Source organism: Mixophyes fleayi, chromosome 7 (genome assembly GCF_038048845.1).
Source record: "Mixophyes fleayi isolate aMixFle1 chromosome 7, aMixFle1.hap1, whole genome shotgun sequence".
In the NCBI taxonomy this organism is placed as follows: Eukaryota; Metazoa; Chordata; class Amphibia; order Anura; family Limnodynastidae; genus Mixophyes; species Mixophyes fleayi.
In genome coordinates, this window is record NC_134408.1 from 133,734,472 (window position 1) to 133,748,847 (window position 14,376).

General features: G+C 41.1%; 1 protein-coding gene across 3 annotated transcripts in view; it reads left to right on the forward strand.

The window, feature by feature from the left end:
• CCDC148 (coiled-coil domain containing 148) overlaps positions 1–13,084 on the forward strand; it is a 98,148-nt gene extending 85,064 nt beyond the window's left edge. For all 3 annotated transcript variants that reach the window (XM_075180837.1, XM_075180838.1, XM_075180839.1), the window contains 4 exons: positions 2,616–2,734; positions 8,243–8,360; positions 9,186–9,326; positions 12,557–13,084. In XM_075180837.1, the coding sequence (XP_075036938.1) occupies positions 2,616–2,734; positions 8,243–8,360; positions 9,186–9,326; positions 12,557–12,703 (525 nt within the window). In that variant the 3' untranslated portion in view covers positions 12,704–13,084. The remainder of the gene's footprint in view (positions 1–2,615; positions 2,735–8,242; positions 8,361–9,185; positions 9,327–12,556) is intronic.
• The last annotated feature ends 1,292 nt before the right edge of the window (positions 13,085–14,376 follow it).

Consider the following 14,376-nt stretch of genomic DNA (forward strand, 5'->3'; position numbering starts at 1 on the left):
GACTATAAAGGGGAAAAATAATATTACACTGCTCATATCAGGAGTAGAATGTGGCAGGCACAAGTATGGGCAAAAGTAATTGACCTGGAGCTGGAGACTGTGTCTTGTCCAAGGATTCAAGAAGTGGATCCAGACAGAAGAATGTCCAATCACACTAGCTGTGGTCAGGGACTGGAGGAGGCAGGATAATTAACGTCACACACCAAGGTTAGAACAGACAAGGAGTGCTGAGAACAGGTGTGTTAAATAGGAGGAATGCAGATCTATGCACTAATGTGGTGTGGGGTCATAATCCTGTGTCAGATACAGAACAACCCGCGGAATCAGTTGCAGTGAATGTTGCATGACATCATTGCACGTTGATGTCATGGGTACATGAAACACAATGCTTGGACTTGATGATGATGAATGAAGAAGAAGTCGTGCACCTGGGTCAGGTATATCAGATATTGTTACAGAACCCAAGAGACAACAGAGATAGGTGCACAACCCCAAAATGTGTGGGACCAGGCAATGTGTAAATTAAATCTGATGTCAGGCTCCCACACTGTTTAGAATAATATAAAGTTAATGTTCAGTGGAGTAATCCTTCCAAATCAGGTGTTTGATAAGAGTAACACTGCAGTCCGGAGAGCTGGGAGAGACAAGTGTGAGATCTCCACTAGCTCCTAACAAGATTGCAGTGATAGCTCCTAGCATGAATCCACACTGACCATATAAGAAGCCTGGAAAGCAGATCACAAGGAGTCAGAAGCCACATAGGGGCTTTATTAAGGAGACTGTGATCCCTGTGATAGCTAATTTATAGCCCTGGCTTAAGAGTCGGCAACCGAACAGAGAGATGTAGGAAAGGGTCCATCAAGGAACATTCCTGCTGCAGAAAAGTGGGAAGAGAACTGCCTGCACAGAAACATAACTGCGTTCATATGCCTTATGAAATTAATGTATGGCCTCTCCACTGGGGATGGCGCAGCTTGGTGGTACCAAAGCACCTTGTGCCAAGCTGCTAAACCAATAAAATGTGATTCATCAGACCAGTCCACCTTCTTCCATTGCTGCATGGTCCAGTTCTGGCACTCACGGCCATCGTAAGCGCTTTTGGCGGTGGACAGGGGTTAGCTTGGGCACTCTGACCGGTCTTCGCCTACACTTCCCTGTACACAGCAAGCTGCAAGGTACTGTGTGTTCTGACACCATTCTATCATAGACAGCAGTAACTTTTTCAGCAATTTGTGCTACAGTAGCTCTTCTGTGGGATTGGACCAGACAGACTAGCCTTCACTCCCCACACGCATCAGTGAGAGTTAGGCACCCATGACCCTGTTGCTGGTTCACCGGTTGTCCTTCCTTGGACCACTTTTGGGTACTAACCACTGCATAGAAGGAACACCCCACAACACCTGCCATTTTGGAGATGCTCTGACCCAGTCGTCTGGCCATCACAATTTGGCCCTTGTCAAAGTCACTCAGATCCTTACGCGTGACCATTTTTTCTGCTTCCGACACATCAACTTCAACAACTGACTAATCACCTGCTACCTAATATATCCCACCCCTTGACAGATATGAGATAAACAATATTATTCAATTCACTAGTCAGTGGTTTTAATGTTGAGTCTGATGGTAACAAACTGAACAGTAACAAACATTTTATTTGGAATTATGAAATTGTTTTCATGAAAATATGAACAAATCTCCTACAGCAAGTAAGTGGATCTTTGTGCATTACAATTGATATTTAGTCATAGAAGAATTTAAAATTAAAATTCTTAATTTTAACTGGAAAGCCCAGCACCAGCCCTGCTGGGACCACAATTATTTCCCAAATTCCATGCAGCCAGGACAAATGTGCCGACTGTAGGGACAGTGGGACAATCGCCTCAAATTAGGTCTGTCCCGGCTAAATCGGGACAGTAGGCAGATTTACATTAATTGCAGTTAGTCTATGGCAACCTAAGAATCTGGCATAATTGAATGCATTGGCTAAGCCAGTAATGTGGGCCTCTACCTTGATTGTGCAGTGAGAACCTTAAAATGGTTCATGTTTAATGTATTAGTATTGAATACAGTACACACACAATTTACAGGAAGTGATACATTAAAGTCATCTGAAGGTGAAAAACCTGTTGGTAATGTATAATGCAATAGGATGCTGGTATAGCCAAGTCCTGTGGCCATGGTATTTTAAGTGCAGCGCATTAGGTTAATTTGGGGTACACAATATGTGATGTGGTTCACAGGCAGGTAGGTGTAGGTAGGTGAGTAAGCCAAGCTTGTCAACGAGGAGTCACAAACATTTGCTGCTGAAATGTCATAATACAAACTGTTGTACATAATAGCAGCATTTATCTGCTTGTGGAAGTTGCAGGTGGGTTGCATCATGGAATGCGCTGCTTTGTCTTATAAATGTTTCCAGTTAGTTAGAAATGAAATCAACAGTGAAACCACAGAAAAACAAAGCCTGGGATTTCAAGCCTCACAGCACATTTATACCTAACAGTATTTGCAAGAAACAATATCAAGATATTCTGGCATTTGGGATTTCCTTTTGTATGACTTGTCACGCAGGCTTAGGCACATTTTAATCTAACTTTCTTTCTTGCCTCACGCGACAGATACAAAAGTACAAAGCTGGGAAACAACAAGCGTGGGAAGAGCTACAGAGACGAGATCTGGAGCGCCTGGAGGAGCTGAAGAGAATAATGGCCCAACAGGCTGAGAAAGACAGAGAACGGCAAGTGTGGCATTGGTCAAACACAGAGATATCGGGGATCATTCACTAAAATAGTGCTGTAACCTATAGCTAGTCGACATTTGGTTTTGCACTACAAAAATAACAGCATGTGATGGATTGCTGCGGCCTACTGTACATTTGTGCTCATAGCTCTATTCTATTAAATATCCCCCCACTAAACTTCAAAATAATCACTAGCGACTTTCTACGGGACTCTCCAGCAAAGGGTTAAACCTTTAATAACTTTTATAGTTGACTTTTCTGGATTGAGAATTCAAATAAAGCAGCAGAATTTTCACAAATGTGAAAGATTAGTATTGATCCTGCAAACACATGGGAGCTGGTTACATTCACTGGACAGGAAGGGCTGAATAGGTTTGTAGTGAAACCATTAACAAATGTCCCATTGCAATTTTGTTGGATTGCAGAATTGTTAACAGCATTCTTGTGTGGAAACTTGTAGAAAAGCTGTGAAATATATCCTCGGTGGCTATTTATATCACTTATCTTGGTTCTTAGTGATATGAAAGATAACCACATAGTTCAAAACTGTTCATAAAGCATATTTCCTACCACTTACCTGCTTCATTCCTCTCTCTTTCATCTTATTTGCTGCAGCCAGACTTTTACCATACCTGGCAGTTTTACTCCTCTACCCTCCAGGAGATCCTGGAGGGAAGGACAAGTGCGGGGGGCGGCCTGTCGTTTTGCCCCGCCCCCCTTCTGCCCCCCAGCTGTGGCCACGATTTTGTTGTTGTACTGCTGGGGTGGGGACAAAATTACACGATTCACCGTAAAGTGCGTCATTGAGGCCCCTGTCTTGTCCAGGAAGTGGGCAGAATGCAGGAGGAGTCCAGGGAACTACCTGTAATTCCGGGAAAGTAGACAAGTCTGTTTTATACCATTCACAATACTCCCAGGGGCTGTCATAGACAGTATATACCCATTCCCCCCCAATCCTACATCAGTCCCCACACCTTTCCATGAGCTGACACTGAAAAGGTCACTTAGGAAAGTGCAGTAGCACAAATCTTTTCTTTCCAGGCAAGTTCCCTTAATTGTCTATCTGGCACATGTATAGGTACATACCCTCATACTGTGAGTCTGGAGCTACTCCCGTAAAATCAGTCTTCCCCTACGTATACCGGATTGCACCTGTGCGTGGTGGGCAGAGTGAAATCGTCACTGTAAAGTACTGGCTACTACCACGTGAGGACCACTTCTGTAAATGAAACTCCAACATTTACACAGCATGGCTCTGTAACAGCTCTTTTCTCTCACTTAAACATAAGTAAATACACAATTTCACAACAAATTACACTGTCAGGGATAGGCCCCTCTGGCTACTCCCTGATTTAATATTTTATCATATATTCCAACAGTCATACAATATACCACCTCTATTTTGTCAGGAAACCGCTCCTGAACCCCTTTATCTGTCACAAACCGCCCTCTGCGTGCTTGTGACTTGGAAGCTTACTGTAAGGGAACACACAGGATTTCACCCTAAACCTCACACTCGCCTCTCTTTCAGGCTACAGATTTCGCTGGTCCCTTTCCCTACACAGAGACACGCTTCACACCTCTCAGCAACTGCCACCAGCTACGTATAAGGCCCGTAGCAAACCTATGACTTAATCACCCAATTGCGCGCACTCAGTGCTCTGGTAGCTAAACATGTTAACCCTTCACACTCTGGTTTCTAAAGAGATAACCCCAGACAAGCAATCTGTCTCTTCTAAACAGGCAATGAATACGTTTAGAGCAATAACGACATGAACTATTAAATTTTTAGATTTAATATACAAAAAGTACAATGCTTATAGGTTAATTAAAAAAACAATAACCAATTGACATAACATACACAATTAAAACAGTTTAAAATAAAGGAATTAAATTCAGAGTATAACTTGCATCAAAGTGGTATATTCTGAGCCAAGGAAAATTGACTTGAAGATGAACAGCTTATCAAGGAATGATTGGTTTCCCAAAAGACTGGCAATTTGCCCCTTCACAACAATTTGCCCCTTCACAACACAAACCTATTAAGCAAAATGAAATGGGACGACCTTCACATGGGCAGTATTGATGCTAGTGTGGGGGCAGGAATGTCCCCTGGGTGTCACTACAGTTTGCTCACAAATATTCCAAAAGTTTTGACCTTTGGTAACTCCACAAATATATCCCAGAGACATAACTCTCCCTTCAATAAGCCAGTCATAATCTCCTGCACATTTAAATACCAAACATGGAATTATACCAATCTGACATACATTTCCCAAAGACATGTGATTATAGCTGTTTTCTGGTACCGCTAGTAAGTAATTCACAACCCGGGTGTGGTTTATGCTCCTCAGTATGGAGTGGCACGCAGATTTCCCAAAATATGAAATATGAAGGCATTTCCTTTGAAGTTCATTGTCACGGGCACTAGGAGTCTTGCCCAGGAATTCACCAGATGACTGGGCTTACCAGAGTAGTGAAGTTAACACAACGGTTCTCTGGTAGCAGGGTGACTAGCGGAACATATATCACAGCAGATGGAGAGAGAATGCCAATAAAGAATAGGAAAGTCAGTGACTTGCAGCAATCTTGGTCAGTGAATCAGCGACTAGCTGATATTGTGGAAAGGCAGATTTGAACACGGAGATCAGGATGGACGTGAGCAGATGCGTGGAGGTAGTAGGGAAGTCAGTGGTCTGCGTACAGCAAGTTGTACCACTGCTATGGTGAGAAGACTTGTCCAGGTGCAGGTAGGTAGCGGGGAAGTCAGTGGTCTGCGTACAGCAAGTTGTACCACTGCTTATGGTAAGAAGACTGGTCCAGGTGCAGGTAAGTAGCGGGGAAGTCAGTGGTCTGCGTACAGCAAGTTGTACCACTGCTTATGGTGAGAAGACTTGTCCAGGTGCAGGTAGGTAGCGGGAGTCAGTGGTCTGCGTACAGCAAGTTGTACCACTGCTTAATAGGTGAGGATGTGTACAGGTGTCGATGAGTGGAGGCATACAAAGGATAATAGGATGCAGACACTGAGAACACAGAGGAACTTGATCCCAATAGATATGCAGCGTATCCAGCAAAGTCTATAACGTTATGTGGCGCTGCTTGGTAGAGACTTGCTCAGCACAGATATGCAGGCCAATAAAGGATAGTCAATCACAATTATGCATATAACGACTGAGTAGTACGGTTAATTCCAAACAGATATGCAGCGTAACAATAACAGTCTATAGCGGGTATGGATACCGCTGCTGAGAGTGGAAACTTGTCCTAGCGGATATGCAGAGTAAACGTAGAAAGTCAATAACAGATAGGCATACCGCTATTCAGTAGAACAGTCTGTCCACAGGAAGATGCAGGGACTGCAGAGACGCTGAACGGCAGAGACGAGTGTAGGAACCACAGGTGAGTAGATCCGGTAATCAGAGTCCAGCTGAGGACACAGGCAGGAAACAGGAGACTGTAGCAGGTATGGAAACCAGCGATGAGTAGCACAGGGAATCCACAGGAACTGAAGACACTAGTAGTACACAGGAGACAGTAGCGGGAATGGAGACCAGCAATGAGTAGAACAGGAATCAGCAGGAAACTGAAGACACTAGTAGAACACAGGAGACACCTTCAGAGACTCACAGGGAATGAGAATCAACATCAGGCAATGAGGTAATGAGCACAGGTGCCTTAAATAGGGAGAGTTGCCTGATCAACCAATTAGATTAAAAGCAACAGTCACAAGAGTTCTTGGGTGCTGCGCATGCGCAGTCCATCAGGATGGCGGACGGCCGCGGTTTAGGACAGGTGCCGGCAGGAAGGCTAGGGAGCCACGCACCAGCGTAGAGGCACTCACGGTCCGGTGAGTGACATTCATATTTCTATATACCTGCATAAAGAGGCTTCAGGTTTTATCTGGGTCTCCAAGATTCTAACCTGGTTCTTTTGTGTTTACAATACCTATTGAAAGGAAGTCAATTAGGAAGTGGAATACATGATCAAAACAATGGATGTCTGGGATCTGCATATCTTAAGCTGTTCTCCCTACAAAGGGTCTGCTCAACCTAATTACTTCCTACTGAGTTAATTGACCAAATGTTTTAAAAAGGAAACAAACATTTATCTAAGGGGAAAATCATGTTCACTTCTATGTATGGCCCTGACGTTTAATATTCTATTTCATCATTTAAAATTTATGCTCTCCTCCTGACATACACCAAAATAGTATTTTGACAAAATTATAATAAAAATATTTAAATATTTATTTTCTTAATGAAAAAGAACTGCTGTATAGCTTAATATAGGGATAATAAAAGGTATGTTTGTGTTCCATGTCCGGTATAACAGTGCTCAGGCCTGGGACCTTGTTCCTCTACCTGGTGATGGAACTTAGTGACTTCTAATATTCTGATATTTTACACTGCGGTATGTATTATATATTACTGATATTAAGTGGTAATGAGGCATAAAGGTTGGAATTAAACCTGAGAACAATATTTTCTTTTATATAGAAGACATTCCATCATAGGGGTCATCTGTGAACCACAAAGGTGGTTTTGCAGGGCAAGATGGAGGTATCTGTGGGGTTACAAATTGTTTATCTGGTTGATCAGGGTCGTTTCCTGCAAAGTATACATTAAGCACATAAGTGCATCTATTTTTGCATCCACATTCAAAATGCAGATTTTATTTTGTGGGATGACACGATTTAAATGAGATAAAGGGGTAGAGCAGGGGCATTTACAGGTAAGTCCTCAGGGTTTCAGAGGGGGAAGGTGTTGGGGGTCTAGGTGCATTGTAAGCAATGTAATAAATACCTTATAAAGCACAAAGTGACTTGTTATAAATAAATCCCCGATGTCACTTCACACTCACAATTAACTTAAGTCATCAATAATGCTAACCCAGGCAGTATATTAGAAGAACAGTATAACAGTATAAGATAATGAAGGAAGAGGAAGTAGATTGGACATTGATGCCTCATTCATGGATCCATCGCACATCTTCTTCGGTTTATCAGCAAAGCTTAGCGCTCATGGATGTTACCAGGCTGTGACCTAGCGCACTCATTGAAATGTGTGACTTGGACAAGGAAGGATTTTCGCACATCGTTCCGGTTTGTAAATGTGCCTCAATGTACTTAGCTTCCTATCCTCTCTTATATTAATGTAATCTCCGCTGCATCCATCCCTCTACTCTTTCCCTTGTGTTTCTGTACTGAAAGATTCAGTTTTAAAAATGAACTAGACCTTTATTGATCCAGTAATAGAGATAAAAACCCTTCAATCACAGCTCTAGAAGCCTGTCAGGGAGATGTGAACATTTAAGAAATAAAGTCATAGTTTGCAGGTAAATATGTTTTTCTTTAACTTTGAACTAAATAGAGCAGAGCAATATGCGAGGGATATAGATAACGCTAATGCTGTTTCATTTTATCCAATTTGAAGAAGTAACATTACACCTTATATGGAATGGATTCTACAACTAGCAGACGTAATTCTACAATTAATGTCTTGTCAGGGTGGTTTTCCGGCAGCAGTTGCTGGAGAAACGTCTGTCGGAAAGACAGGAGATGGCTCTGCACGAGGAACAAGTAGAGCTAGAGAGGCAGAGGCGGCTGGAAGCTCTGCGACAACAGGTAACAACATGTCTTGGGGACTCCTATTCTGTGCATTGATATCATAGGTGCTGTCACTTGGTGTCACCTAACAGCGGAGGCAGCCATTTGTGGACTGAATAGTCCAATAAACATGAGCATGCTGTCCATTTAACCTACCAGTGAACACACTGAGGTATGAGGTACTACATACTTCCAAGTAGGATTACTAACCCTTTAAAATGCTATTTACTGACCATCCAGCATATCTGACCAACTTATTCTGTATATATAATTCAGTGCTCACTATCTGTCCTTTTTCTCTTGATTGAAGCTGAGCATTTAAATGCAAAACCTTTTGCAGCATAGATAAGCGTGGCAAACATGTTATGCTGGGGATTGCTGTGCCTTAAGGTCTGCCTAGTCATTACAGTGCAAATATGCTTAAATGCAGCCGTGCAGCAGCAAAGTGCCCCGTGACATTAATATCAAATGTGTGCTACTATGGCTGAGTGATGCGTCATCTCTGGACTGTATCAGTTAAACTGACATTTCTATGCACTAGGCGAAAAGAAGGTTGAATTAAGTGTTAAGATGCTCTGAAAAACAATGAGAAGCGTCATCTGTACAAATCTGACAGCTGAACCAATAGAGAATGCAGCCCATCAATTCACTAGAAACCAGTGACATCACTGAGGCATGAGGCTTGTAGGAGTGCCTTATGCCTCAGTGATGTTCCTAGTGAATCGATAGACTATCATTCCTATGAATAATGGTTCAGATAACCCTAACTTTTTATTTCCTATTCTCTGTCTAACTCTGTCTCGTGTCGTTACTGTATATTCCTGATATTTTTCCTGATTGCAGGTTGCTGTAATAGCTGAGTTTGATCCCGTCAGAATGATGAGTGACACAAAGGCATGGAAAGCTAAACTGGGGTTTGGGACAGAAGAAGAAGTAGTTCTCCAAAAACCTCTCTTTGAATTATATACATACAACGAACAACAAGTACGTATTAACTTTTCAGAACTTTCCTTTAACCCATTATAGGAGATGTACAAACAGTTTCACTTATTTTAATAATTACTAAAAATGCATCACATTAACGAGGAAAGAAAACATTCTATCCATGTTCTTTACACGTACCATGAGCAACACTCTTTATAATAACCATTTCACATTCACTTTAGAGAACTGTCATTTAACATTAATTTAAATACGAAGGATGCATCTTTAAACCGTTTTCTAATCAGTAATAAAATGTTCTTCTCCATTCTCGTGCATATATCAGTGCTTGTGCCAGGTGTCCAATTGACTGTGGCAGGTCTCGCAAGATACATGACTATGACCAATAATACCTTTTTTGAACAACAGGTCAGGTCAGGTGATGCCTTTGAGTTATATTTAGACCTGCAATAAAAGACAATGCAATCTACATTATCTTTAATCCTGTGAGTTAGAAGCCAAGGGGCTATATTTACTAAACTACGTCTTTGAAAAAGTGGAGATGTTGCCTATAGCAACCAATCAGATTCTAGCTGTCATTTTGTAAAATGTACTAAATAAATGATAACTAGGGGCCTGATTAATTAAGGATCTTAAATGAAGAGGTATCTTATTTCAGTCTCCTGGACAAAACCATGTTACAATGTAAGGGGTGCAAACTAGTTTTCTGTTTTGCACATAAGTTAAATACTGTCTGTTTTTTCATGTAGCACACAAATACTTGATAGTTTATTTGTACACTGAAATTTAAAGTTGATATTTGTGTGCTACATGAAAAAACAGTCAGTATTTAACTTATGTGCAAAACAGAAAACTAGTTTGCACCCCTTACATTGTAACATGGTTTTGTCCAGGAGACTGAAATAAGATACCTCTTCATTTAAGATCCTTAATGAATCAGGCCCTAGAATCTGATTGGTTGCTATAGGCAACATCTCCACTTTTTCAAACCCGCAGTTTAGTAAATATAGCCCTACAACTCTTAACACAATATTTTTTGTTATTAAAGAGCAGTTTGAAAAATCCCCAAAGTACATTTCATTATACGTGTCATGGAAACTCATGGAAATTTCCATCTAAAATGCAATCCTTTTATGGTTGATTGTCACTGAGGTGAGTGGTTTCCATCACGCATACAGAACATTCCCGTAGTTGATTGCAGACACTTGTATTATGATATGTGTAGATTGACAGCACGCAGAGCCCGGTGACTCTCATGAGACGTCCATCATAACCCAGAGAGTGCACTTAGGCTCTTTATACACTTGTCTTTGTTTGACACCTCTAGGCTTCATAACTATTGATAGACATGACTGATGCGCTGGGCTACTGCAGCTAACCTTTACCATTTCAGTCACATATTCCGGATGTTAGATTTTCTGTTATATGTGAAGTGTGTTTATCTAATCCTCCGAGAGCTGAGCAGAAGATGATCCGTATACAGATGGAGCAACCTTTGTACCAGCTCTGCGTCACTCACCGATAGGAGGACTGTCAGTGGTCAACGTTAGTACAAAGGAAACTTCAAAACGTTTCCAAACAACGTAACGTTTAGAACTTACACTAAACGAATAGCTAAGGGAAAACAAAATATTGAAAAGAATATTAAGCTTCTCAAAAGCATCATTCATATAACAGGACTATGATATCCACATAAAAATGTACAAATATTGTTGTAATTACCATTTATAACAATGTAATCTACAGTAGGATCCCAAACTGTTAAAGCTACATATCTATTACCCACCACACTGTAAACTTAATAGATATATTTTCTGAACAGTATCCAAGCCTAACATTGCAGAATTCTCTGATCCATGTCTTGCAGTATTGAGAAATATTATGATGGAAACAGGCTGCCTGCAATTGGCTATACAGTACATCTTACTGTATCTGTGCTACTAAGCCAGTGGTTTTGGATATATGGCTGGCCAATAGGGGCACCATCGGCAAACCGAGGGGGAGGGGGGGTTCCTAGTGCCTGGAAACCCCCTCCAAGCGTGGGGCACTGTATAATTGAGGTGGCTGGCCCCTTCTCCCGCTTCACACAGCTCTGCTTGAAAAGGGACAGTTGCGTGCACCTAACAGTAGTGCACGCAGCATTGCCCATATATATTATGGGGATAGGAAGAGTTGGAGAGCAGCCAAGCACTGTCTAAAATTATAGCCACGCCCCCATGCATGCTGGTCACGTCCACTGGTGTCAGGGTGTGGAAACCCCCCTCTACAAATCCTGCGTTTGCCCCTGGGCACGTAAAGAGTGATTTAATCCAAATTCCTATGGTGATAGTTAATTCCTTTACTCTATATATATATATATATATATATATATACACATCAACTATGTTACTATGTTACATGTGCTCATTCTCCACCCCATTCCGCCCCTGGTGCAACCTCTTGTTCTGGGCGTCCGCAAATCGTTTTAATGCAAAATAGGGCATGTATCGGCATTTACGTTCCTTAATGAGTTGGGCCCATATTGTTTATACAAACTGTGGCTTGTTGTTCACACAGGTCGTGCTCACTCTCACTTATTACAATGCTAATGTAATGTAGGGTTATGATGTTCCTCAATCTCCAGTGTGCTCCCTTGTGGGGGGGATTGTGCAGCCTACATGTGCATTCCTTAATGATTTACCTATGCAGAGGTCTAGTCACTAACTAAATCCTCTCCACAGATTGCAACATAGTAAACAAGAGCATAACAAAACAACAAACACAATAAAACTTTTTTTTTGTAATATTCCAAAACCTAGCAAATTTAATTTTCTTTAAAATTTATATTTTCATGCCATTTTTTCTTTACTTTAAAAATGACTGCCTAATTAAAATCAGTACGCTACAACTGTCTGAAATATCTACTCTTCCTTTAAATAGTCCTTCTGTTAATCTGAAATTGACTGCTGAAAACTCAGAAAACATACTGTTGTTGCTATATAGCCCAAGAACTTACACTCCTTGGCAAACATAATGACAAATGCAGTCCCGGCTTATTTACATAGTTATAGTTGTGACCAAGGATGAGGTTAATTTAGGCAAAAGTCCTATTTCAAGTATGAGGGATTATTCCAGCAAGTTGAACAGCCCAGCATAATAGCTAACATCATTTATAAACGGACTAACACTTTAATATTTCACATATGTCAGTCTTATACAACGCTGAATTATATTATCCTTCAAATGTCAGATTCTGTTCCCTGAAACCCCGGTTTCTTTTCCCTGTCCTATAGATTGTATCTGACCAGAGAGTCCGAGTGGAGATGGCCCTTCGCGAGGCTGGACTCCATAAGACCCTCTACGCTAAGGAAATCTTACCTAAAATCCCTCCACCACAGCCTCCAAGGAGAGATATGGAATCTACGGTCTTTAGAAAGTAGCACTTCTGTTGTGTCACTTGTTCATCGTTAAATTATTTATAGTGTTATTGGCGTTGTCGTTATATCCTTACTTATATGGAAGGACCATCGCCTTATGTACACTGACCTAGCACCAGACGTACAGGATAATCCATTACGGCTGTGCAGTAAGTATCTATTTTATGCAGTGTGCGGATGGAAAGTGAGACATTACATGTGAGATGGACTGGAGGTGACAGCTACGCTGCTCCTGTGGTATTCAGCCGCTCTTCTTGTTTACTCAGTGTTTATTATGAGACATTGCTGCCAGCACAACATCAATTACAGAATGTTCTGCTGACTTCTGATAGCCGCTGAGAGAAACAAATAAAAGATAAGCTCTATTTTATTCATTTCAGTTCACCAAGGTACGTGACTTGTTTATTTTCACCGGGACTAATCAGTCTCTTAATAAAGCCTAAAGAATAAGGAGCCGATGTTAAGTTGGACGTCAGGCATACATACACCTACGTACGCATGCTCACAGCCAGCTCATAATCACAAGAAAAGTTGTTAGCCAATGTGTTTTTTTGCTATTAAAACAAAATGTTATTAGCTTCATATAATATAGTCCTTCTAATGTATGAATGAAAGTAGCAAAAACAATATTTTTAAAACTTGCCCCCGTAATCCTATGCCCGATTAACGAAGAAAACTCCTATCAGAAGTGCACTCTCAATCAATCCCTAAAAATGTTGTTCCGGGCACTGAGATATATGGATAAAAATATAATCTAGTTGCAGAATATATACTGTGTAAGTAAATGAAAAATGAATCATGCTGTTGTCTTTATAAGGATTATTGCCTCTCTTTTAATTGTACTATACCATAAAAAAAAACTAACTGCTTAATATTCGAAGGATGTTAAACGCAATTAATCCAGCTTAATCTGTTATTTGATATATAAATTGAACAGATGGCAGAATACACTTTCTGGAATTGGTTAAAAAATATCTAAATGTATTTAAAAATACACTAAAAACAATGTCTACTTAAGAAGATTACAGGATAAAGCAGCAGACACAAGAACTCACTGAAGATGACACAGTCATCAGTCTTAACTTGCGCTATCCGTGTTTGTTCACGCTCTGACCAATTAGGAGCTGTACCAGCACCAGAATAAACAACGTGTGCCTTATAATCGGATGAGAGACTCTCCTGAGCAGATCTCCTGTAATCCTAAGCACCTTTCATAGAAAATGTATAACGGTCACTTTAAAACTCCACGTGGAGCTGGTTAGTAGGGTAAAGCATTGTCCGGTTAATTTGTGGTTAATAAAGCACGGTCTTGAGATTTGTTTGATGGGATTAATTGCTTTTAAGAACTTTGGAGTGTTAAGTAGTTAGCACTATTTAGTGTAGCGTATTAGCAGTCAGCCAATCAGAAGTGACTAGCATGTGCCAGTGAGTCTCCATATTGGTCTGCCTCAGCGGCATTTTCATGTACCTGGCCTGGGTTAGACGCGCCTCTTCTCTTCTCCGTTCCACCTCTCCAGACGTAACGAGACGCGAAGTGTCAGTTCTCTTTGTGGGCATGCGCAACGCAAACAGGAGTAAATGCAGCTCAGCATCAGGCCCTAAAAGTGCTACTTCCTAGAGGACTTCAACGTGTAGATAACGGTTCACCCTAAACCAGTGGTTCCCAAACTTTTGCA